This window comes from Lissotriton vulgaris, chromosome 6 (genome assembly GCF_964263255.1).
Source record: "Lissotriton vulgaris chromosome 6, aLisVul1.2, whole genome shotgun sequence".
NCBI lineage: Eukaryota > Metazoa > Chordata > Amphibia > Caudata > Salamandridae > Lissotriton > Lissotriton vulgaris.
In genome coordinates, this window is record NC_141694.1 from 1,762,415,540 (window position 1) to 1,762,439,401 (window position 23,862).

At 44.6% G+C, this 23,862-nt stretch overlaps 1 protein-coding gene across 1 annotated transcript in view; it reads right to left on the minus strand.

Moving 5' to 3' along the window:
- EXTL3 (exostosin like glycosyltransferase 3) overlaps positions 1-23,862 on the minus strand; it is a 204,216-nt gene that overhangs the window by 19,847 nt on the left and 160,507 nt on the right. Inside the window, exon 3 of the mRNA XM_086928015.1 lies at positions 21,948-22,075. Coding sequence (XP_086784141.1) covers positions 21,948-22,075 — 128 coding nt within the window. The remainder of the gene's footprint in view (positions 1-21,947; positions 22,076-23,862) is intronic.

Here is a 23,862-nt window from a genome sequence, read left to right on the forward strand (position 1 = left end):
ATCAGGAAGCCATTACAGGACTCCTAAAACATAACCCATGAAAGGCTTCAAAGGGAGAATAATGTGCCCACCCGAACCCCGGGACCAAGGGAGGGAAGGGAGCATGACGCCTGAAAAAACACATTAAAACAAGTATAATTTTTTTTTTTTTAATTACAGGTATTTTTTCCTGCTGTGGCACTGGGACATGCAGCCCCATAAGCCCTTGCTAGGGCAATATAAGATTAGCATATTCTGTTTGTGGTGCCTCGCAAAGGGCATGAGAACCAGAGTAGGTCAGATTTTTTCTTTTTTTTTTTTAACAAAATTGCCGTAAGTCTCCCAGGAGGTTACATTGAGACAATTTCAACCATTCCCAGAGCTTGGGCTTTTGCCCTGAGGCTCTAGGGCAGAGGTCTTCAAACTTTTTGATGCCAAGACCCCCTTGTAAAACCTTTTTAGGCATAAGGACCCCCTTCCGACAAAAGTTTCTAGAAACTGGTACTCCTCTTCATCAACTTTTGACAACCATAAATGCGCCTGTTAGACCTCATCACATCCCTCCATCATTCATCCACCCACCCTTTCAGCCATCCTTCATCCGTCCACCCTTTCATTCTTCCATCCATACATCTATCCTTCACCAATCTATCCTTCATCCATCCACCCTTTCATCCTTCCATCCATCCACTCATCATTCATCCACCCACCTTTTCACACATCCATCCATCCTTCAGCCTTTCATCCATCCATCCACCCATCATTCATCCACCCACCTTTTCTGGGCCTCTCTCATGTATCTCTCTGCGCCGTCATCCTTCTTTCCCGCTCATGGGAGGGCAGCTCTGTGCCTCCCTGCTGGGGGCGGGGGACGTGCCATGGGACCCACAGCTCCAGGTGCGCAACATCCATTGAACTCAAAGAGCTAAACTACATCCACTCCCCCAGCCCACCCCCAGCTCCCCCCAGCTCGTGTATGTGAGCCCGGCTGAAACAGCTTCAGGGACACACACAGTCACACCCAAGTACTTGACAGGTCTTTAAAAGACCTTTTACTTGTTAATGAGGCGTTGATGTTTTTCACACCTCGGTGTAAATTAGGCCTCCGCCGGGAGCACCCTCCATCAGCCAATGCCAGGAACTGCACTCTGCAGAATCTGCGACCCCCTTCCCAGCACTCCACGACCCCCCTGGGGGTCGTGCCCCACAGATTAAAGACCGCTGCTCTAGGGTATGGGAATTTTTGTTCACAGGTTCTACAGCTGTGCGTGTAGCATGCTGAAAGTGAAAGAAATACTCACTCGTCAACTTATAATTCTTAATTGGCAATAATTTAGTTAATATTTCATATTATGGTCAAAGGGGTGTTTTATTCATGATGACCAGGTTGCAGGGAGTAATTACATGTTGTAAAGAATGTCATTCTAAGGCGGTACTATCGCTAACAGTTTTTATGGTGTTTTGATCTGTTCGGCTGTACTTTTGCTTTTAAGAATGAGGTGACCATGACAAAGCATGAAGGCCTGACTTTTGATAATGTCACCCTCTTAAATTACGTCTGAAATTTGTGGAGGGTGTCATGGTCTTAGGGTTCAGGGATCACTAACAGTGTGGACTGTAAGGAGAGTGTCGCCATAGGTAATTCTATCTGCCTACCAGTACATATTTGTATATTAATGCATAGTAGTAAGTAGTGGATGCATGATAAAGAACATTTCCTTTTTATAAATAAAAAAGAGATCCGATACACTGCACCAAGAGCTTCACTTTCCAGGACTGTCTTCAGCAACAGAGAGCCACTTATACTTTATTGGTGACAAAATCCCTGGAAACAATACTCAGTGTTGAACCAAACATGGAAACACAGGACGGAGAACCCCAGGCTCCATCCCACAATTCACCCCTCTCCCAGAGATCAGAATGAGTCATTCCACATTTGTATATGGAACTTTCACCAACAGAGGCTAGGATCAATCCAGTGCGCGTAGAGGTAAAATTCTTCTAATAGTGACAGCTTTTGTTGAGTCCATAAAAGAGCCTCATTCTTGGAGGAAATTTGGAAAATTACACTTGTGACTGATCACATCTAGAACTATCGATTCTGCACTGATTTTCTTCAACTGGGTAGGACATCTGCATCCTTACTGGATTGCTTTCAGAAAAGGGGAACACGTCATCAATATCAAGCATATCAAGGTGCACAACAGGCACTCACCACAGTCTTGCTTTTGTAAAGAGGTAATTTGTAGCTTCTATGATTATGCATTACTTCAAAATGATATTGGACCAAGTGGAATGCACTTAAGAGGATATCTCAATTTTATTCCGGGCAGGGTTTGGGAAGGGAATGTAACATACTTTGTGTGTTGGCAGATGGCTTGAGCAGAGGACAGGTCACCACTTCTGTAAACTGGACTATCAGATCTTAAACTGAATCTTAGGTCTGGTCATTTCAATATTTACAGATGAGCCGAGATTATTTTCATCTGCCATTGCTATTTATCAGTTCTTCCAAAACCCTTTGCCAGAGATGTATAGTGTTTACATTTCTCCATTAAATTAGTAGTAGCATGTTTGCTCCTTTCTCATCTAAATATCCAGCCAATTGCCAGTGAATCCCTATGGGAAGCAATCTATGGAAGACAACTTATGATAGGAAGAACGTACTTCACAAAGAAGCCCCCATTTAATTTATCCCTCAAGTTTAGTTCTGCAGTTCTTCTTCAGCAGAGGTCGAGGGCAGCTTCTAGGCTGATATAGTTCGGAGCGGTCATACCACCTATCTGGTCAACACAGCTTCTTGTTCTAGTTCCTCACTCTACCAAAGGTGACCAATGACAACAAAAGGTAGAAATGACCTCACACTTATTTATGTGTCGTTTTTATGTACTTTTTATGATTTTAATTAATCGAATAAAAGTTTCTCTGACTGACTGACTGACCTCACGCTTGCTTGTATAGACCGCTTCATAGCCCTTATGGTCATAATTACACAGGCGGTAATGCCATGCCTAGGCATTCAGCGACATGTCACAAACCCGAAAAGTAAGATCACCAATGCACAGAATGATCCGCTCTGGGAAAGATAATAAGAATTCACCTTTGTGACTGAGCAAGCGTAGAACACCAGCTGGTACAAAAGAAAGCTGGCAGTGGAGCATAAAAAACACTTTAGTCAGAGACTTACAGCTCTATGTGCCCACGACTAATGATGTGAAAACTAAAGCACTCAGAGGAATAACAAAAGGAAACCATGCCAGTGCTGGAGGCATCGCGCTGTGTGTTTGATGTACAAAGAGGGGCATGAAGGATCTACCCACCCAACGCTGCAAGAAGAGATGTAGCTTTGTCACAGCCCACATGCGTAAGGATGAACAGCCTTTATGACTCACAAAGTGCACTTCAGAGTCAGAAAATGCAACTTGCCTCTTAAAGCCAAGGCTTGCGTTTAAAATAAACCATGCATTCATCTTTAAAATCAAAAGCAAACGCGTCCCGCTTACGAGCAGCCAACACAAATATGGCCCCGGCAGGAGACTATGCGCTACACTAAACAACATACGCGAAAAAATAAGGGTTCAGCCCAGTGAAAACAGGAGTCACGTGCACTACAGAGAGCAGGTGACTCAAGGCTATTGAAACATTTAGGTGGAGGGGGTTTTGACTACCAACTGCCATCCCAAGGTGAGAATTAGGAGGATGATGGACTTTGTAAAGCGCCGGAATCGCCCCCGGAGGGGTATCTCCGCGCTAGAGGAGCGGAATATTGTAATATTCTCCAAATAAAGGCAGCGAACACGGTGCAGTTAAAAGCCAGTTTCCTTTATTCCAACCCCTGCACAAAGAACACTAATGCATCCTACAGTGCTATAACTCTAGAGCACATTTAAAGTTCCAACATTAACTCTATACTCACCGCGAGGCACAATACTACAAATATGCAGAGGCAGAGCGGTCAGGTACTGAAAGGTTCTGTCTTTAGAAGTTTCCTAAAGTGAAGGAGATTAGTGCACTTCCGTAGTTGAGCGGGCAACGACTTCCAGTACATCGGAGCAAGATATGCCTAAGCTTTGCCCCCACACAAAGTTTTCTGTAGGGGGGGTGATAACAAGCACAGCTTTTCCCCCTGAACGAAGGGATCTTCCAGGCCGATAGTTCTTAAGTTTTTTCGCGAGGTAATTTGTAAAGCTTTGTGGATGGACTAGACTGCAGATTCTAAACTTGATTCTCTGACGGGTGGGAAGGCAGTGAAGCAGCCACAACAGTGGCCGGGAGGGGTTCTGGGGGGGGGGAGGGAGTGGGGGCATATTAAGAGCCAGGCCACCTGCAGTCTATTCAGCAGGGATTCACTAGCGGACACAAGCCAGTAGGAGCCCTGGCTCGACAAAATCCACAGGCTGGATCACAAAATGAAGACCAATAGGGTTGCTGGGCGGGAATAGAAGAACCAATCATAATTCAACCCTAAGAGTAAGCAATGTAGCACACCACTACTGGTTATGAATCATTCCCTGATGCTTAACATCCTACTGGAATATATAATAACAGAGGTTATGATTGAATAAGGTGACTTCTATGGCTAGATTTACCTCTTCCCTTTACCTACAGAGGATTTCCTCCCTAAATGTAGTAATTTTTATTTGACATTTACTGGCGTATAATGCGGATTGTTGTTTTTCTAAAAATTAAATTAAGCTTGCTAGTGTTAAAAAAACATATATTAAAATGCTCTGTGTGTTTTTATATTGTACATGGACCCACAGTTAAATTTGCATTTCCTAAATTCGGAATCTTATGAACTTTTACAAAGCAGGTAAAGTTAAGATGGAAACTAATAGTGCAAGTATGATAAACCCACAAGTCGGACAATATCAGGCTTTCTCCTTCTTGTCCTTTTGTAGGTCTCGCCTGACATGCGCTGTGCTGCAAGCCGTATTGTTTACAATTCAGTGGATTTACAACCCGCTGACAGCATACCATTAGTTGTTTTCAGTGTCCCTCATTTGTAATCTTTCGGTTGCTGAGCTCTGGTAGGCTTCCCTTCACTTTGTGTTAGATCCCCCCGGGGGATGGACCAAGTACAGGTGTTCTTCCTAGTCTTTTTGCAATGCACTACTTTTTCAACAATATAAGTGTTTCAGTATTATTCCGAGTTATGCAATGTAATTTCCTACTTTTAACAGAGGCACATGTCTTATTTGTGTCGCCTTCACCGTATCTGCCACCTTGACCGGCCCTTTAGTCACTTACACCCACAGCTGTACTACTCTACCCTACTGTATACCACACACTATGCCTCACAATGCTGCTCTACATCACTCTACTCTTCTCCATGCCATTCTACTGTACACCACTCCACGGCACTCCATGCCACTCCACAAAATGCTACTACTTCAGTCCATGCCACCATACATTCCCCTACACCAATCCAAGTCACTCTACATCAATCTAATCTGTCCCATTGTACTCTACGCAACTCCACATAATGTCATTCCATGCCACTTCACTTCACTCTATGCCACTCTCTTCTTTGCTACTCCACTAATTTTTCAACTTGCTGACCAGCCAAGCTGCTGTACAACATGGCTAAAAGACCTTGGCAAAGACAAGAGCTCTCACGCCGGCGAGTCCGATTGGCTTTACCAGTGCTTCTTTTAAATGCTGTTCCTTCAAATGTTGGTGAGAACTCTGTATTGTGATGGATAGTGGTTATGGAGGCGGATACCTCATTAGTTGTTTGGTGAGAGCTGTAGAATGCTATATTTCTAGTGCCATACTAGTTAGTAATTTGGCTTGAGTACAGCCGTAATGGTCTGGCTAACTTTGAAAACCAGTCAGAAAACATCCATCATTATCCTACTGGCCTCCATCCTGTCTATATGACCATAGGCGGCTGGTTCCTCTCATGCACTAGTCGCATGATTGTAACCCATTGACCCATGTCAGAGAACACTAGGCCTCTTATGTCTCTAGGCATCATGAATACCATCTATGAGATTCTCACGTTCCTTTTCCATACGTATGTTGTCAAACGATGTTGCGGCGTCTGAAAGGTCTCATCTCCAATGCTAACTAGCAACGCTTGGAAAATGTACAGACAGCACCATCATCATTATTGCAGATATCCTCCCTAACCATGATATATATTGAATTTGTCACCTGTGAAGGTCTTACTTCATGTTTCCAATTAGTGGTAATATTTTTTCCCACGAAGATCACAGATTCGCTCAATTATGTGAACCCCCAAATACTTCACAGAATATTCCTTGACCACAAATTGTGTTTCATGTTTAAACAGCTCTCATGTTTGGAGCCATCTGTTCGTATAAGTCGTACCTCTGGCTTGTGAGAATTCTTTCTTTATTCCGAGGTTTGTCCAAATTGTCATCAGTGTAACATTGAGGTTCTCGTACAAGTCAAATAGAGCAGAAATGAGTTCCAAATTCCAGTTGTGGCATATCTGGGGGTTTGCATATTGCCAATGGGTCTATGGTTACAATGAACAGTAAAGGAGACAAAGGGCTCCCCTGTCTCGTTCCTCCATTAATGCAAAAATGTTCGGAGAAGATCCAGCTAGCCATAATCCTAGCTCTTCGGTGGATGCATGGAGCTAGTCACTACCATGTTTATCCCGCTCTAGACAGATCTCTCCATCACCTGTTTCAAAAAGGCTTTTTAGGAACGTAAATGCAGTATTACGGTTTCTGTGTTAGATTTTTCAAGGAGGTGAACAGTTTTGTTATGTTATAAGTTATGTTATAAGTTTATTTCTATAGCGCACGGCTACTCAATAAGAGTGTCCCGGCGCTTTATTTAGGCAGCTCAGCGTAAAAACATAACACCATAAAACAGAAACAGACAAGAAAAGGAAAGAAAGACATCCTAAAGGTTAACAAGCATTTACAATGCAATGGTTTCGCCTTTGTTAAAGTTAGAGCGATTGGCATTGCTCTTGACATTATTTTTATTTATGTTTTTTTTAACATAAATAAATGGCATTGTCATTTACAATGCCACTAGCTTTATCTCTCGCAAATGACACACACCAACACCCACAGAGAGCCCCCCCAACACACACAAACCCCCCCCACACACACACCCACACAGAGCCCCCCCACACACAGCCACACAAAGCCCCCCACACACACCCACACAGAGCCCCCCCACACACACACCTTCTGGCCCATTATCTTTTCTCCTCATCAAAATAACTGCCACACCCCTTTCTTTGTTCTGAAAGTGGTAGGTAGCAAGCCATTTCAAATCTAGGGGGCTGTGGCCTAAAGAGAACTTTCTGAGGGCATGGAAAGAACAGCAGTCTCCTTTTTCATGGATGAGCATCCCCTAGCTCGGTTCTTATGCTCCACCTGTCTTTCTTTGATACTTCCTCCATTCTTTCCATAGTGTCAACAGTAACAGACTGATATCTTGTAAAAACAGAAGGGTAACTGGATTAAGGCCAGTACTGCTTGCTCTATCTTTCAATCCCTAAACATGACAAATTAACTCCTAATTTGCCAATTGAATGTATTCTACATTTTTGTGTTACTGTGTAGTACATAAAAGTGACAATACAAATGCAAAGTATTGAATACATCTGTGTAATACAGCACTTCCAATATGGACTAAAGCTTCTTGTTTGATACCCATTTTGGGTGGGAATTAAGGTATTTTACATTATTTCTGGGAATATAAACACAAAAAGACATTCAAAATTTACAAATATAAAAACCCTAAAGGCAATGCATGTTCATTTGTAAAGCGAAATGTCTATTTTGGAAGTACTTGCTACAAAATTGGAAAATAAAATCATTAATCGTGGTAAACCAGTTTTAAAAACCATGTAGAAAAATACACATCCATTAAAATGGTATAAAAATGATGGAGAAATGGATCTTTTGGGCCTAAATGATGCCATCATGTCAACCTATCGATTACCAACACCCCTGAAATATGTTTTTTTAGGATTTGTCAATGGGCAGTCCATCATGGCAAGACTCCATTATGCTCAAAAATTGTCAATGGTACACGTTATATTAGCGATATGCGAATAGCTAGCAATACACATTCTTTTAATATATACCATCTAGTAGCCAGTCGTACCTTCCCGTGACATTGAAGGATTCCATCATCGCCCGCACCAACCCCTCCATGGTGAGAGACCTGCCCGGTCGAGGGGGGGGGAGGGGGGGGGGGGTATGTGCCTACATTGGGCCATTGGCCCCTTTTATCCCCCCCCTCGCCCTAACTAGCCTACCCCTTGATTTGGTGGAGGTTCGCCTCATTTCAGAGGGTGCCAATCCTAGTCTGCATGCAGATGGGGGCGGGGAGAGCCTCCTGCCTCGGACGGCGTTTTACTCGGCCTGGGGCCTTTATCTTCATAGTGTAACAGGCCAAGTTCAGGAAAGCTGTTTTCTGGAATGGGTTGGGCCTCCGAATCTGACAAAAGTATCCGATCGGGCATTGAGCTGAAGCAGGAGCAGGCGGCAAAATGCTCCATGATGGTGGACGAGTGGGGCAGTCAGCGTCAAGGATTAATCTGTCTACAGACCTCCGACAGGCTGCCACCTGTAATAGCCACATCACTGGCATTAACATAGCAAAAGGCGTTTGGCCATGGCCCCCACCATCAAACCTCTTCCTGTGCCTCGGGGGCTTGGACGGCGAACCCGTGCTCTTCGGGGTGGGGGGCGCGGGGGGCCAACGTGCAAGCCGTGTACGGCAGAGAGTGTCTGGGGGGGGGGGGGGGGGGGGGGGGGGGGGGAGTGGGCGGGGGTCGCGTCTGAAAATAACAGCCCCTGGCAGTGAAAATACCAGGCGCGGGACGGTATGCTCACACACCGGGAGGAAGTGACCTGTAAGCAGGGCCCTACACCACACCCCACCCCCACTTGAATCTGCAGAACAATGCAGCTAGGCTAGCTGGAGGGAAAGATCTAAAAGGGAGTCCGCGCGTCGGAATGAGACACGGATAGTGATTTTGGGCGGGGGGGGTGCAAAAAAATCAAGCATGCTGTCAAATTGGTGCGCTCTACCTTTAAAAACCTAAGGCGTGCAGGGGGAAACAACTGCATGCGGCAGGGGCAATGCGCGAACCTTCCCTCACAGTGATCATCGGGTTTCTTAATCAGTAGCAGCACTGAAGCACCCTACCCCACCACCCGAGGGGACTCCGTGGCCTCGTGCTACAAACACAGGCAGAACCCGAGATCCTGCCCCGTATCACAGAGTTCTCACTGAACTCCCAGGAATGGCCCAGTTCCGTCCGTCCCAGGAAGAGGATCGTGCATCGTAAACCCTTTGAGAATCCTGGAAAGCTGCAACTCGCCGCGGCCTTGTTGCGCTCAATGCACACCCGCAGAACGCGACAGCCTCGATCCTGCTTCTAAACACGTATAGAGACCCGGACAGGAAGCAAGCACAACACAGAAGAAACCCGTGCTCTTCGGGGTGGGGGGCGCGGGGGGCCAATGTGCAAGCCGTGTACGGCAGAGAGTGTCTGGGGGGGGGGGAGTGGGCGGGGGTCGCGTCTGAAAATAACAGCCCCTGGCAGTACAAACCCACACAAACACTGACACGGGTAGTGCGGGAACGGGAGCCGAGGCAGCGGTAGGGGGCGGGAACGGGGCCGGGGAGACACGGAGAGCGGGAGAGGGGGTGGGAACCGGCAAACATTTTGCTCACCTTCCGCACCCGACGCTTGAGCAGTGCCTCCGCTGCAAACACTCGCTCCCCAACAGCCGAGAGCTCCATGTCCGTCCCGTTCCCTACAGTGCCGGCAATGCCGGACCAGACTCGGGGGCGTTCCCGGCGTCGCGTGACGTCGGCAAAAGCCAAAGAATGTCGGGAACGCCCCCGTGTCTGGTCCGGCATTGACGGACAGGCCCCTCGTCCAATGGCAAGGCTCCATTTACGGAGCCAGCCAATGAATGACGAGGGCCGAGCCAAAGCACACTACAATTCTCATCAGGTTTTCGCCTGCGCGAAAAAGCTGCGCAGAAAGCGCAGCTTTCGCCAGGCAAAACCTAAAAAGCCAGGTCTTAAGGCTCTTCCTAAACAGGAGCAGATTAGGAGTGCGCCGCAGGGTCAGAGGCAATATGTTCTGTGTCAGATGAAGCCCGACTGGTGTTCATGTATCAGAGCTGATAGTACCGGGGTAAACAACTGGCTAGAACTTTCATACATCGTTTAGACATTGAACCTTAGTAATGCGATTGATCTAGATGAATGCATTTCATGGACTCAGACCTTCCCCTACCCCCATCAGCCTTGAACGGAAACACCTTGGTCAAAGCTGGTGTCAATTGAATCACAAACATCTAATAAAAATTCCCATGTGAATTCACATATGTCAGGTGATTTGAAGGATTTCATGTTCCAATAGCCAATTGGACCTCTTACACTGTAAAAGGCTCAATAAGCTTTATTCCATGATCTACTGAAACTGGGTGAAGTTCAATCGTTTTCACACACTCTTCTGGCTCTCAGACAATTTCTTACGTCAATTTCTAAAAAACTTTGTTCCTGTCTTTTTCAAACGCTCAAAATTGCTACTCCATGTCCTCTTGATTGTAAGGTCATTAAAAATAAATGTAAGCTTTGTTACCATATTCACAAATGTTCCACTTCAACCTAACCAGGCCTGTTCTGAGTTTTTGACTAACGGGGCATTTAGTTGGCCTCTAATTGTCGTTACCCATCTCAGGTTTAAACCCGCTTTGGTAGCTATATGTTTTTTCAGCTTCTTTGTGGTATGTTTCTAATTAAGCCTGTACTAATGTCCTATTCCTCTTGTGTGCTACTACTGCCAAGGCAATACGTTTCCCTCAGACTACTGCTTACACTCCATTCCAGAGCGTACTTCAGGATGTATTCAGCGAGTCACTATTCTATAGGTTTTCTTTAATGGGCAGCGCTAGCTCTGCCCTATTTGCGGCATTCAAACTGCTGGTGGTTTGTCTATGTCCTTTCTTTCGAATACCACAGGGACATGATCTGAAATTGCAATGCTTTCTTATGGTTAGTCGCAACAGTCCAGCTGATACAAAAAACTTGCCTATTTCTAGAATAAGAGTGAGGTACATGAGAGTGCAACGGCGACTTCTGCTGTTGGGTGTAGGTGACCCCAATTGTCAAACAAGCCAAGTCTATACGGTATCTCTCACATCTACTGACATTGCTCTGGTTGGTTAGCAGAGGAATTCCATCCTGTCAAGAATTCCATCAATTCTATGGTTAAAATCACCTTCCGTTATTAAGATTCCTTCTGCGAAACCTTGAAGTTTCCTCATTTTCGTCAAAGAGGAATCTACCCTGTGCCCGACTGAACATACACATCTGTCTATATTTAGCCATTTCATATTGCCAGTCTACAGGGGTTTACAGAATGTTCACCCTGGTTGTAATGTGGATTGGGTTTGAAAGTCCTCATTTTTTTTTTAGATCATTTCCGGTGACGTGTATTTAAGTGTTACAGTGCTTAGTTTTAAACCTTCTAGACTCCCCTCTTTTCAGTTACATTTTACATCTGCTTTGCATTCGTCAAGCTTAGAGTACACCTGTAATCTCTTAGACCGAGAATTCAGTTTCCTGATGTTTAACATTCGAGCCCTAAAGTTTGCTTATTAATCCTAAACGTTGACAATAGTGCCTCGCTTTGTATATCGTTGCTTATGGCTCTGCCTTCCCTCAAACAGAAGCCTCATCTTTTCTAGGTCTGCTGTTAGTAGGAAGAAGTGTGTCCATTTGGACAACATAGTCTGTGCTACATCGCGCTGCAGAACATTATCACTCTGAAAATTGAGGGGGATTTTCTTCCTGGCTTCTCTTTTGATTTGTTGTATTTTACGATACGTCATTTTAGTGACAAAATCCATGTGACGGCCATTCATTTTTTGTTTTCTTGGTTAAACTTTGTGGTCTCTTTTAACCTAAATGTCTTCACTCTCTTTAAGGTCCAGTATTTGCACAAACAGCTGTATCATACATTCATTTATTCCTCCTCCTTCAGGTTCAGCACCCTAATATTGTCTATTCAGGTGCAGCTCTTCAAATCTTTCCATTTTACATAAAGTGATTAAATTTGATAATGCAGTTCCTTGTGTCATTGTTTTGGCTTTCAAGGGTCCTGTTGTGTATGCCGGCCTTCCTGTAAAGAGTTTCTTGCAGGAATATGCATACAATATGCTGCAATTACCTTAATTGCCGCTTTCACCTGTTTTATGACTAATTCAGGGTGACATATGTTACCTCTGAAATGAAGATTTTATTTTGGTTTCAAAGAGAGGGTATTATTGCATCAGTTTGTCATTCATTGCCCAATTCCCCCAAACATGGCAGTTGTTTGCAGCTAAATTACTAGGGTTTGGTCTCTTGAGGTTCCTCAGTCATGGCTGACATTTTGAGAAGTTCAAGTATTTATCCAATAAGGTCACCTGTTCCAGTTTTAGAATTATTCTCTGTGGTACTCAGTCTGAATAATACTATGCATGGCACCTCTTTATTTTATTCCTTAGTTCATTTTTCGTATTTATTGGATTTTATATATGCCAGCTAGGTCCCAGATCCAAGGCTAAGATCTTCCACTATTCAGTGCACCTCACCTTTCTGAGTAGCGGTGCTGGGGCCTCAGATGTTCGGCTTTGCCGCTCAGCCTATCCACGCCCAGTGCAGGTTGTGCCTGCAACTTTATTACTGGCCTTGAATGCCAGGATTAGTTGAGCTTCCTTCTGCCTCTTCTTGCCAGGTTGTGTGCATGAATTCCCAATTCCGCCATCCCTCCATAGTTCCTCTGACTTCAGGCCTTAAGCAGCCAGCGCCAGCTTCAGCCGTACACAGCTCCAGCCTCTACGCAGGTAGGTCTTCTCCAACCCTGGATCGATACCTCCATGCTCAGCAGCCGTCCACCTCTTTCTCAATTCATTCTTCTTGCTCCTTCACTCTCCTTCTGGTCCGTGCATGCGCGGCCATATTGAGCTTTAACGGAATGAGTCTGCCATATTGGAAGTCCAGTCACAGTTCCTTGTACTTTAAAATTATTGACTCTTATGCACATCGAAATATTACGAGAGACTCCCTGGGATCCACATTGACACAAAGGGGCACAGCCAGATGTTAACCCTGCACGGGTGTGATAACAGTAAGGAACTTAAATGACTGCAAAATACTGAGCTGGGGAAAACATCGCTAAGGCGAGAACAGAATTAATCATACCTTTGCAGTAAGTGTGCCATTCAAGTGTGTGATTCTTTATTTAATGATATAGAAACCACAAAACAAGCAGCATGTAAGCTTATCTCACACACGTCTGAGTGACAGCCAGCCATGCCTGCACCTAGTCTTTTTATTTCATCTCTACTTGAGTCAGCCCACTACGATTTTCCAGAACCAAACCAGTTTCTAGACACAAAAATCTTTAGTTGAGATTAGATTTTTACACTTGCGTTGTGCTGGTGGTATTAAGCCAAGGAAAACGCATGCTCTACTTAAATGGTTAAAGTTTGTATTACTCCACAGGTCTCTATACTGAGGCATGTGGCAGCAAGGAAGCAAAGCGCAAGAACATAAATACAGCAGGTTTACATATTTATGTTTTAAATCAGTAGTTCTTAACCTGTGGTCTGCGGAACTCGGGATTTGAGATTGTTTAGAAAATTAATTATTACTAAAGAAAGTACAGATAAAAAAAAAGCAAAATTGAAAATTTCAAAACGCTCTGTAAAGTTGAAAGAATTTGAAATTCAAGGCTAAAATTTAAGTTGCCATCCTTAGATTGATTAGGGAGTGCAGAGCCAAATACAGCAAACACTAATATGGACTACTAATGGCCTCAATTGAAGCAGCGGTATCGGCTGACAAAAGGAGGACACATTTGAGAGCAAAAAAACTGACAAAAAACCCCATAAAAAATATTTTGAAAAGCCCCAATCTTCCCATTAAAATTTAGATTTTTGAATGAATTAAAGAAATATTTCATAATAGGTGTGTGTGTTTGATGCATGCTTGTTTCTTTGGTTTTGTTTTATTTTATTTTGAGACTGCTTTGACCAAGAGGATTTTGTGGGGGTCCACAGAAGTCAAAAAGTTAAGCACCATGCTTTAAATCATTGTTTCTGAACACTGGAGCGCTTCCCAAGGCACTTGGACTCCTAGACTGACAGACACCCGCCAGAGATAAAATGCATGAGGACACTCTGAGACATGAAAGAACCAAATCAATTTCCATTTGCAGTTTGAAAAGCTGCTCATTGAAGCAGTGCTGCTTTGAGGAATACTGGAAATAATTGGAGACGCCTGCAGTGCATATAAATGTGCATAATGGCTCAGGATCCTATGTGTACCGTGGCTGCTGAACCGAGAGGCGCTGCGCGAGTCGGGCACACAGCGTTCTGACCTACCTGCAGCGTTTCATTAGAGGTTCGCGCGTATACGGAGAGATCTGGCCCGCGGTCACCCAAGCACAATCCTGGAAAGCCGGGGTGAGGTGCCAAGGGCTTTGCTGTGAGGAGTGAAATGCATACGCAAGCACTCCTGTTTCAGATCGTTTCCTATGAGACTGTAAAATGGGGTCTGATTCAGCAGTTCGGCTTGTCTCCCGCGCCAAAACATTTCCCTCCCTCAAAAGGTTAACCTGGGAACCGAGAATTACTTAAAGACAGCTAGCATCAAGTATAAACTACTACATATGAACACTCACATTTATCTGCTCACAAAATCAAAAGATTTTTGATGAAAACAAGTTACTTATTGTCAGTAAAGCCTTATCTGGTAGAGACTCTATCTAGCTGTCGATTCCTTACCTTAGAATTACCCCAAGGAGTCACACTGGATCTGGAAATTTTCGAGCAGTACCCTGCGCGCCAGTAGTTTGGTGTAGTTCGGCTCTGAGTGGGCATCGTCAGCATCAGAATTGACATCTGCGGTACCTATGTAGGCGCCACTCGGCGGCTGACGTCAGTTCATTTTTGCAACTTTCCACACCAGGAGCGCAGAGCCACGATGAAGAATGTTGTGAGTTTCTAGGGCTCTTTCTAACGGGACACCTCATCCTTTAATCAGTTCGCAAACGGGAGAGGATGGGAGAGTCATTAAGAATCTGCGCCTAGATAGAGTCTCTACCAGATAGTGTTACCGAAGTTAAGTAAATTGCTCATCTGATAGAGACTTCTAGCCAAAGACACTTTACCTCAGAATAGATACCCAAGCAATGCCTCCCCTGAGGAGGGTTTGCAAACGGAACTCTGACCAGGAATGCCCATCCCGCTGCCCAGAATGTCCAGGCAGTAGTGCTTCTTGAATGTGTGAATTGAAGCCCATGTTGCAGCCTGACAGATATCTAGGACTGGAACTTGCAAGCTATTCAGTAGTCCCCGCTCTGGCTCTAGAATGAGTGTGCAAGCCATCAGGAGGTTGCTTTTTGGTCAATGTGTAACACATGTTTAAGCAAAGAACTATCCATCGAGAGATGGTTGGTTTCTGCACAGCCCTCCCTTTCTTGATCCTTACGTAGCCTACGAAGAGCTGGCCACCCACCTGCAATTCTTTCATGCGGTCAATGTAGAACAACAATTCTCTTTTTGGATCCAGGTGGTGGAGTTACTCCTCTTCCTTAGAAGGATGAGACGGGGAAAAAAGAAGTAGGCAGGGTGATCGTCTGGCCAAGTGGCATGGAGTGACAACCTTCGGAAGGAAGGAGGCACATGTCCTGAGAACCAGTTTTTCAAGATAAAAAGTAGTGTAAGGCGGGTGCACCGATAGTGTCTGCAGCTCGCTGACCCTCCTGGCCGATGTAATAGTCACTAGAAAGGCACTCTTTATGGCTAATAATCAGAGAGGGCAGTTGAGTAACTACTCATAAGGTGCGCATATCAGAACAGTGAGGACCAGGTTCAAGTACCACTGGGACATGATGAATGGCCAGTGGATGCGAGGTGGCATGAGTTGTAAACCTTTCAGAAATCTTGTCACAACAAGTGACTTAAATAAGGAATGTTGGTCCAGGCAACCGCAAATAAAAGCATAAAATTCATCCCCACGGGAATAAATTCGCTGCCCCTCCTGAACTCATGGGGCCTGAAGGCACTCCAGAGGGGTCAGGCTGCCCAATAATTAGGAGCAAGGCCTTATAGAACTTACGTAGTTGGGCGGGTCACTCTGGCAAATTCGGAGAAGCGCAGATCTGAGCCTGATTGGGGCTCTGCAGAGGCGCAGAGCCTGGAGTGCCGATACTCCCTTGTCTCGCCTGAGGATTGGAAGGACATGGCGAAGTCGGAGACCGAGGCGACAACTGCCTGGGGACCTTCCACACAACTAGGATCTTGATTGTCGGAGGGTCATCAAACATCGCTTCAGGGATCATAAGCGTCTTTGGGTGCATCACGAGGTAATCCTTGCAGGCCTTTGAGTCATGGTCTTTCTTGAGGACCATAGAGTGAACAAGTGGGGGTCTATCACAGACATCTGTCTTTGACAGGTACCACACTGTTTAAAACCAGCCGGTTACTTGGGGGACATCCCTGTTACACCAGAGAAAGGATGTTTCACAAAAAGTATTTGGTAAAACATTAAAAAATGCCAGTCAAAAAGTGACTGAGGGACAGCTCTTCATGGATTTGCACTATCTGGTGCGGGAAGGAAAGAACTGACGTCAGCGCGCCAAGGTGGCACCTAAATAGGCACCACGTAGGCCACGTTTAGCATGGAGCTGAACACACCCCTGCTGGTGTGCAGGGGTCCTGCTAGAAAATTTCCAGATCTAGTCTGACACCTGGGGATAATTATAAGATAGACGAATGTGAGGCTTGAAGCCTCTATCAAATAATAGGATATTAAAAATTAAATCAGATCTTTCCCTTTAACCGCCCAGAAAGAGAGCCAGCTCCATTTACTCCACTCGTTCTGCGATGAATGCCCCTTACATTCGGAATGCTCTCGACAGGTATTAAACTCTGCTCCTTCTTTACATATTTTCAAAAATAATCTCACTGCAAAAAAGTGCAATACATTTATTTACTACTCATTATTAATTTCAAAAACACATTTACTTAATAAAAGTATGATAACTTTCTTTTCAGATAGGTTTATAAATTGTTTGTACATGTTCTAATGCCCCATCTACACTTGTAAGTTCTTAAACATTCAGCCTTTTTGTCAGCTTTAGCACTCCACATAATTCATACCATTTGCTTATAAGTCAGTGCCATTTGCACTGTGTATTCCTTACATGTATTCTAGCTTTCTTTTGACTGAAATGGACTTAACTTTATTTCTTGTTTTGACCTGCAATGTACAAGTGACATGGCCAGGTGGGTATTGTCTGTACTAAATCAATAACTAAATACTGTACAGTAGCAGGTCTGGCCCACAAAAGAGAAACACAATTTTGTACAGAAGCATGTTTACTATATTAAGATGATCTACTATGGTGCACCTGGTTGGAAGATTGCTACTTAAAGTATATTAGATGGATGGGACGGTTATAAGGGAGGAAGATGGCACATGGAATGTTGTGGGTGGGATCAGAAATAATACTTTCTTTACTTTTAGAAGGCAGCATGAAGCAAAGAATTCCTACATGAGGTGGTGTGAAAGATGGCAGCCACCATGATACTTAAACAAGGGGCAAAGACAAGAAACACGCCTTAGAGCGTCACTTATTTTCAACAATCTAACTTTGCTTCTAGATTACACATTTCAGAAGCCAGAAGGTGATTGCTGGGTGTCAAAAAAGTTTAGCAAACATCATCACACACCAAAGTCAGACTGTCTCGACTTTGTTTGTTTAACATTATTTGGACAACGAGCAAGTCACACTGCCTCGTGGTCAGATCGGCAAGCACCCTGAAGTATCTGCAAGTCTGCACGCCACACTACACAAACATAAAAAAATATAGAAATGTATGCCAAAGATGGTGACAATGTGACTGCACAACTGCGCCAGTCTGGGCCAACCGCGGGGGTGGTAAACCTCCATAGGAAATCAAGAAAGAGTCAACCCAATTAACTGAGACAATGAGTGCTCCCTAAATCCACCAAGGAAAAAGTCTTTTAGCACTTGTTGTGCAGGATAACAGAACCATGTTTCACTTGCAGATCTGCAGAGGATGTCTGGCACATGAGGAGGTAGAAATAGGGAGCGTGAAATACTGCCCAGGACTGGAACCCTAATTTAGCCCATATGTTTGAACACATGTTTTATATGTATTTATATTATGTATGAATGCCCTCTGCCTAGCCCAAAATGGCACAAAAACACAGCGTTTATGTTGGTGGTGATGGTTCTCAAATGTCCAGGCAGACTATGTAAAAGTATAGTTTAGTCAAATATAATTAATCCGGTCTACACTATTAAGTCTGCTTCATTAGAACGAGTGAAAAGAACATTTCTTCTTTAAAATGCACTAGGATTTTGCTCGCCTTCAGTAAGGTCAGAGTTAATTTTAAGTGTCTACAAAAAAGCAATCAGTTTGACAGACTCAGCTTCTCCAATTTCAGGGGGAAAACAGTAGCTTTGAAGACTGAAATAAGTGCATTCCCCATTTACACCGCAAAGCAACAAAATTAAGGAGGGGGTTTGAGGAGTCCTCACACTTTGGCAAGTAGGAAGCGGACGAGTGCTGGTCCACCTGGCATACTGTTCCACGAAAACATTCTTGCAGTTAAAATTCTTTGACAACAGTAAACATGCTCTGCCTGTGACTAGTAAATAATAAAATTCAGAGTGAGCTTCACATTTAATCTTGTTGTGTTAACCCCTTCCATGCTGATGACGGCCCCCAGCCGTCATGCACTACAGTGCTCGTGCGCTGATGACGGCTGGGGGCCGTCATAAACCCGCCCACTCGCGATTCTGCCGCACAGGCGCAGAATCGCGGCCACATGGAAGGGGTTAAAGGTCAGTTTTCCATCTTTGCATTCTGGTGAAAGGATTTCCTTTGAAGTTTCAGGCTTTTGTATAACATTAACTACTTAGCCTGCTTATTAGAACAGGCAGACTGCGTTAAGTCACAGCCCACCTGCATTAAAACCAACAAAGGACAGTCATGAAGGGGGGGGCCACCTTTACAACGCATTCAGTACGAGGGACCCGACAGTGCAGCCCCATTCCAAGTGGTAAGATGTACTGAGGTAAGCAACTGCACAACATATTTGCAATAAAGGGTTTACGAGTGGGCGAGTAGGCCATGGCAAAGTGTTTAAGAGTCCAAGTAGGGGTAGTAATAAGGAGAACAAAGGCCTTTTCAGGGCGCAGGGATGGGTAGTGGTAAGGGTAGTAATGGGCTATAGAGTTCAGAGAAAGATAGTGATAAGGGGTAGTAAGGTGTTTTTAGGGTTCAGGGATGAGTACTGTATAGGGATAGTAATGTTTTTTAGGGGTCATGGATGAGTGAGGGGTAGTAAAGGTTTTTAGGAATGGCTATGAGGGATTAAACTAGGATATAAAAACTACAACTTAAAAAACTACACACACACAGTGGTATTTAGTGTCAACCAAAGTTTGCATACATACATTTGAGCCTTTCACAAGATACAAAGAAAAAAAGCACTGCAATAACTTGTTGCTCCTTTATATCTGGTAATGCATTTCTTTTTCTTTTTTTTTGTTGATTTTTAAAAAAACCTTTATTGAAGATTTAAACACAGCACATATACAAAGTGACACCATGGCAAAATAGTAAGCAATACAATATGCTATATAGAATCAGGGACAACCGGTTACATGCACAGCAATCGATGGTGATCATGAAATGAATTGGAGTCTTTCCAAAAGCACATCTAGGAAATTATCAGAGAGAGCACCACACCTATTAAGGTGGGGGTGGAGGTGAGGGGGGCAGGGGAGAGTAGGCAAGGGGACGAAAGAGGGGCCGGGAGGGGGCGACTCATGGGCTTGCATCGGCGGCCGCCGCGGGTGGATCCCCGACGGGGAAGGTCTCTGAGTGCTGGGAATTGTGACTTAGGAGATAGGACACAAGCGGACCCCAGGGATCTAGCGGACGGGCTCTAGCGGGCATTAAGTCCCAGAAATCGGATAGGAGAGTCTGGCAACGATAAGCATCCTACAACCAGAGGGACACCCTCGGTGCAAGCCGTCGACCCCAGCACATGGAAACTCTGCGCCGCGCAAGGACCAGCAGCATAGCAATCCGTTTGCGGGAGGCATCCGGGCAGAATTTAACAAAGCCTAAACTGGTAATGCATTTCTGTGGAAATTGCCTTCGGCAAACCAAGTTTCTTTGAATCTTGAGAAAGGCGTAGTTTGTTTATATTTGACTGGACTTGCACCGATGCTGTAGGTGGGTGTGACCAGTAAGCCTAAATAAATACATATCAGGCAGGCCGTCCTCATCCTGCTCGACTTAACCGCGGCCTTCAACACCATCTCACATGCTATTCTAATCAATAGGATGAGTGAGATTGGTGTCTCGGGATCCGCGCTTGCTTGGATAACCTCATTCCTGTCCAATCGCTCTCAAACGGTCTCCTTGGGCCCCTTTCTTTCCGGTGAACGTTCCATCATCTCAGGGGTACCTCAGGGTTCCATCCTGAGCCCCCTCTTTTTCAATGTATATATGGCCCCCCTTCTCACGTTGATTGAGTCACATGGGATTCTCGTGACATCCTACGCTGACGACACCCAGCTTGTCGTCACTATCGATAAAAGACTTCCGGATGCTGCCATCAGATTCCAAAACTGTCTGTCAGAAGTCTTTTCTTGGCTTAACCTGCATCATTTAAAATGCAACAGCGCCAAAACAGAAATAATTCCCCTAGGTAAAGGCACATTCTTTTCCCCCAAAGACTGGTGGCCTCATAACTCCGAAGCACCACCAAGCGCGGTCGCTTCAGCCCGCAACTTGGGCGTTCAATTTGACGCTTCCCTCAGCTTCGATGAACATGTGCGTATTACCGCAGGGCGCTGTTTCAGTCTGATCAGGCAATTAAAGAAATTTTTTAATTTTCTGCCTATCACAGCCAGGAAATCAGTCGCGGTGGCGCTTATCCTCTCCCGGCTGGATTATTGTAACGGCCTCCTAGCAGGCATCAAGAAGTCCTCTCTGAAAAAGCTGCAGAGTGTCCAACATGCAGCAGCCAGGCTTGTCTTGAAACTCCCCCGTAGGTCCTCAGCCTCTGCAGCCCTCAACACCCTTCATTGGCTGCCCCTCCATAAGAGAATCTTATTCAAGCTCTTAGTCACTGTATTTAAAGCCAACAGGGGCGTGGGTCCATCCTACCTGACCAAGCGCTTCCAGCGTTATACTCCAACCCGCTGTTTGAGGTCATCTGGCGCCAATTTCATTTCTGAACCCCGTATAAAACTAAAATCCAAGGGTGGAAAGACCTTCTCTTTTCTGGCGGCTAAGGCATGGAACCGTCTCCCCCCCAACCTTAGGCACGCTCCCTCAGAAAGCCTATTTAGGAAATCTCTGAAAACCTGGATTTATTCTCAGTCCGACTCCTCAGTTCTCGCAGCTATTTGATCTATGCCCCCCTAGACGACCTTCTGTGTGCTCAGCGCCAAGATGCTCCCTCCGGAGCGAAAGTTAGCGCTTTACAAATGCCAATAAATATCAAATATCAAATATCTGTTAGTGCATTTGAATAAATGCATTGAGCGTTAGATTGTTTTAATGCGTCGCCGTGGTGTACTCTGTAGTGATATAGATCGCTGCAGTGAATGTGAATGCATGGGAAGTGTGCTCACTGTAAGTTTGCTGCAAGGTGTTGGACTGCATGCATGCTAGTGACCTACAACCTTCTCGAAGAGGAGTAGAGGACACCACCTAGCAGACTTGGCTGCAGAGCAATAGTCATTTGAGAAGTTTACCAAAGAATTTAGTTTTTCTATCTATATGCATTAATTGCATTAAAGCAAGCAGATTCTTAGCCTCTTCAAAGCCTTTTACACTTAAGCTGCCTGCAGACGACTTTGTTTTTCAGATAAATGCAGTACATTCTAGGCTACTCACCGGAAACCAAACATGATCTCATCGTGGCGAAGATGGGCGTCATCATCGATGGAAAGAATTGCTTCCGTTTCAATCTCATCCCATGGTAGGAAGCGGTTATTCAAGCTGTTTTTTTCTGTGCGCACAACCTAAGCAAGAACAACGGTGCAAAAGTTGGTCTGAAATTCAAATACACGTATCACAGAACAGAGAAAGCAATTTATTTAAATTGTTGATAGCTTTGGCCCAAGGTGGGTGAGCCTTCCAAGACATGCTGGTTCAGCGAAGACTCATACGCATGGATTGCCTTCAACGGAACACCCTCACACATCAGAATGACTCCTCAGGATTCTTTTTGTATTCAGGGCTAGAATATCTATATACAGGTGTGAAAATCCAGAGGGTGGTGGAGAATGGATTTGAAGCTCTCCACATCTTTCCCCATAGTTGGATTTTCTAGCCTCCACCTTTGCTACTGAACACTCAATACGGTCCTTGACTATCTCCGTTTGACATCCCTGGCCGCCTAGTCTGTGGGCCATGCAAGCGGCTAGCCCACTCCTTAGTAAGCTCAATTCCTCCACCTACCCAAACTTTTCGGAATGTTTAATTTCAAGTCTACTTCTTAACTATTTCAAGGACACATTACTGTTTCCTTCCCAACACTCTTGTCTCCAACAAACAAATTTGATAATCCTTTCACTCACTCATATCTGCAACAAGTGCCTTACTCACAATTTTTCCTCTTTCTGGTTAACTTCACTAAACCACAACCCTCATCTCTACGCTTCTCCTCTCTTGGCTACATTATCGCTCACCTTCCTATTGTTTGACCAACTAAACATTTGAACCCTCCGTTTCCTACATTGTCATGCAAAGCTAAAACGTACCTATTAGTAAAAGTTTTTTTTACTCCTGAAAACATTCTTCACTGACACATGCTTTCTCTTTCCACCATTAGCTCTGAGGCCTGCACACTCTGGATCTCCTCCTGGTATTACTCCACAGACAACTCACACTTGCCTTCCTTCCCCATTTGAGCTTCTTCTGCTTGACCTTCTTCATTCTCAAAACCACAGAACTTTATTCCCCATAATCCAATATGAATGGTTCTTCTTCACACAGTTTCATTTCTGTCTGTCAAATGCCTGGATCTATGGCTTGACCCCACAGTGTTAACTTCAAGTGTATCAATCCCTTGTGGTACAGTCATTTCACGGTTGATAACCAATGGGAAATCACAAGCAAAACAAGGCAGAACTCTTTTACCCAATACACAAGCAAAATTAGCATTGCCTCAGATCGACATAGGTTTCATTAAGAATAATAGTAGACACAATGCGAAAATATGCGGTTGTCACAGGATTGTCAATTTGAAGAAAACGGTTTGGGCCAAAAAACGATTCTGAAATCTAGAGATCAGGAAAATAATACTGCCAAATTAATGTATTAAATATGATTAAAGAGACCAACACTTTATTATCGACTAGTGAAAAAAGATGTATTTTTCGCTAAAAATCAACAGTTCGTAGAATAATGCCAAACAAATGAGATAGGATTTAAAGAAATGTTATTTAAGAGATTAAAGACTCAAATTGCTTTGAGATTATTCAGGGTTTGAGCCCCCCTTGCTTTTCCTTTTACCATGAAGGAAGACCAGAAGCAGGGCATGGTGCACAAGGGGCACTGAGCTAGTAACAAGAGGGGGGCATAGAGGTGACAAAAGAACGTACCAAACTGTAACCAAGCCTACATTATAGCTAAAAAAACACTCAAGAGTTGCACACTGATGCATAATGCATCTACAGAGACCTCAGTCCTCGGTTAGCGCCATGAAACCTCTGGGTGTACGAGCGTTATATAAAACCTTGTTAAGATAAGATAAGTGCCCCCAAAGCCACCCTGCTGGCTGTAAAGCAGTCTTCAGTTTCTCCGC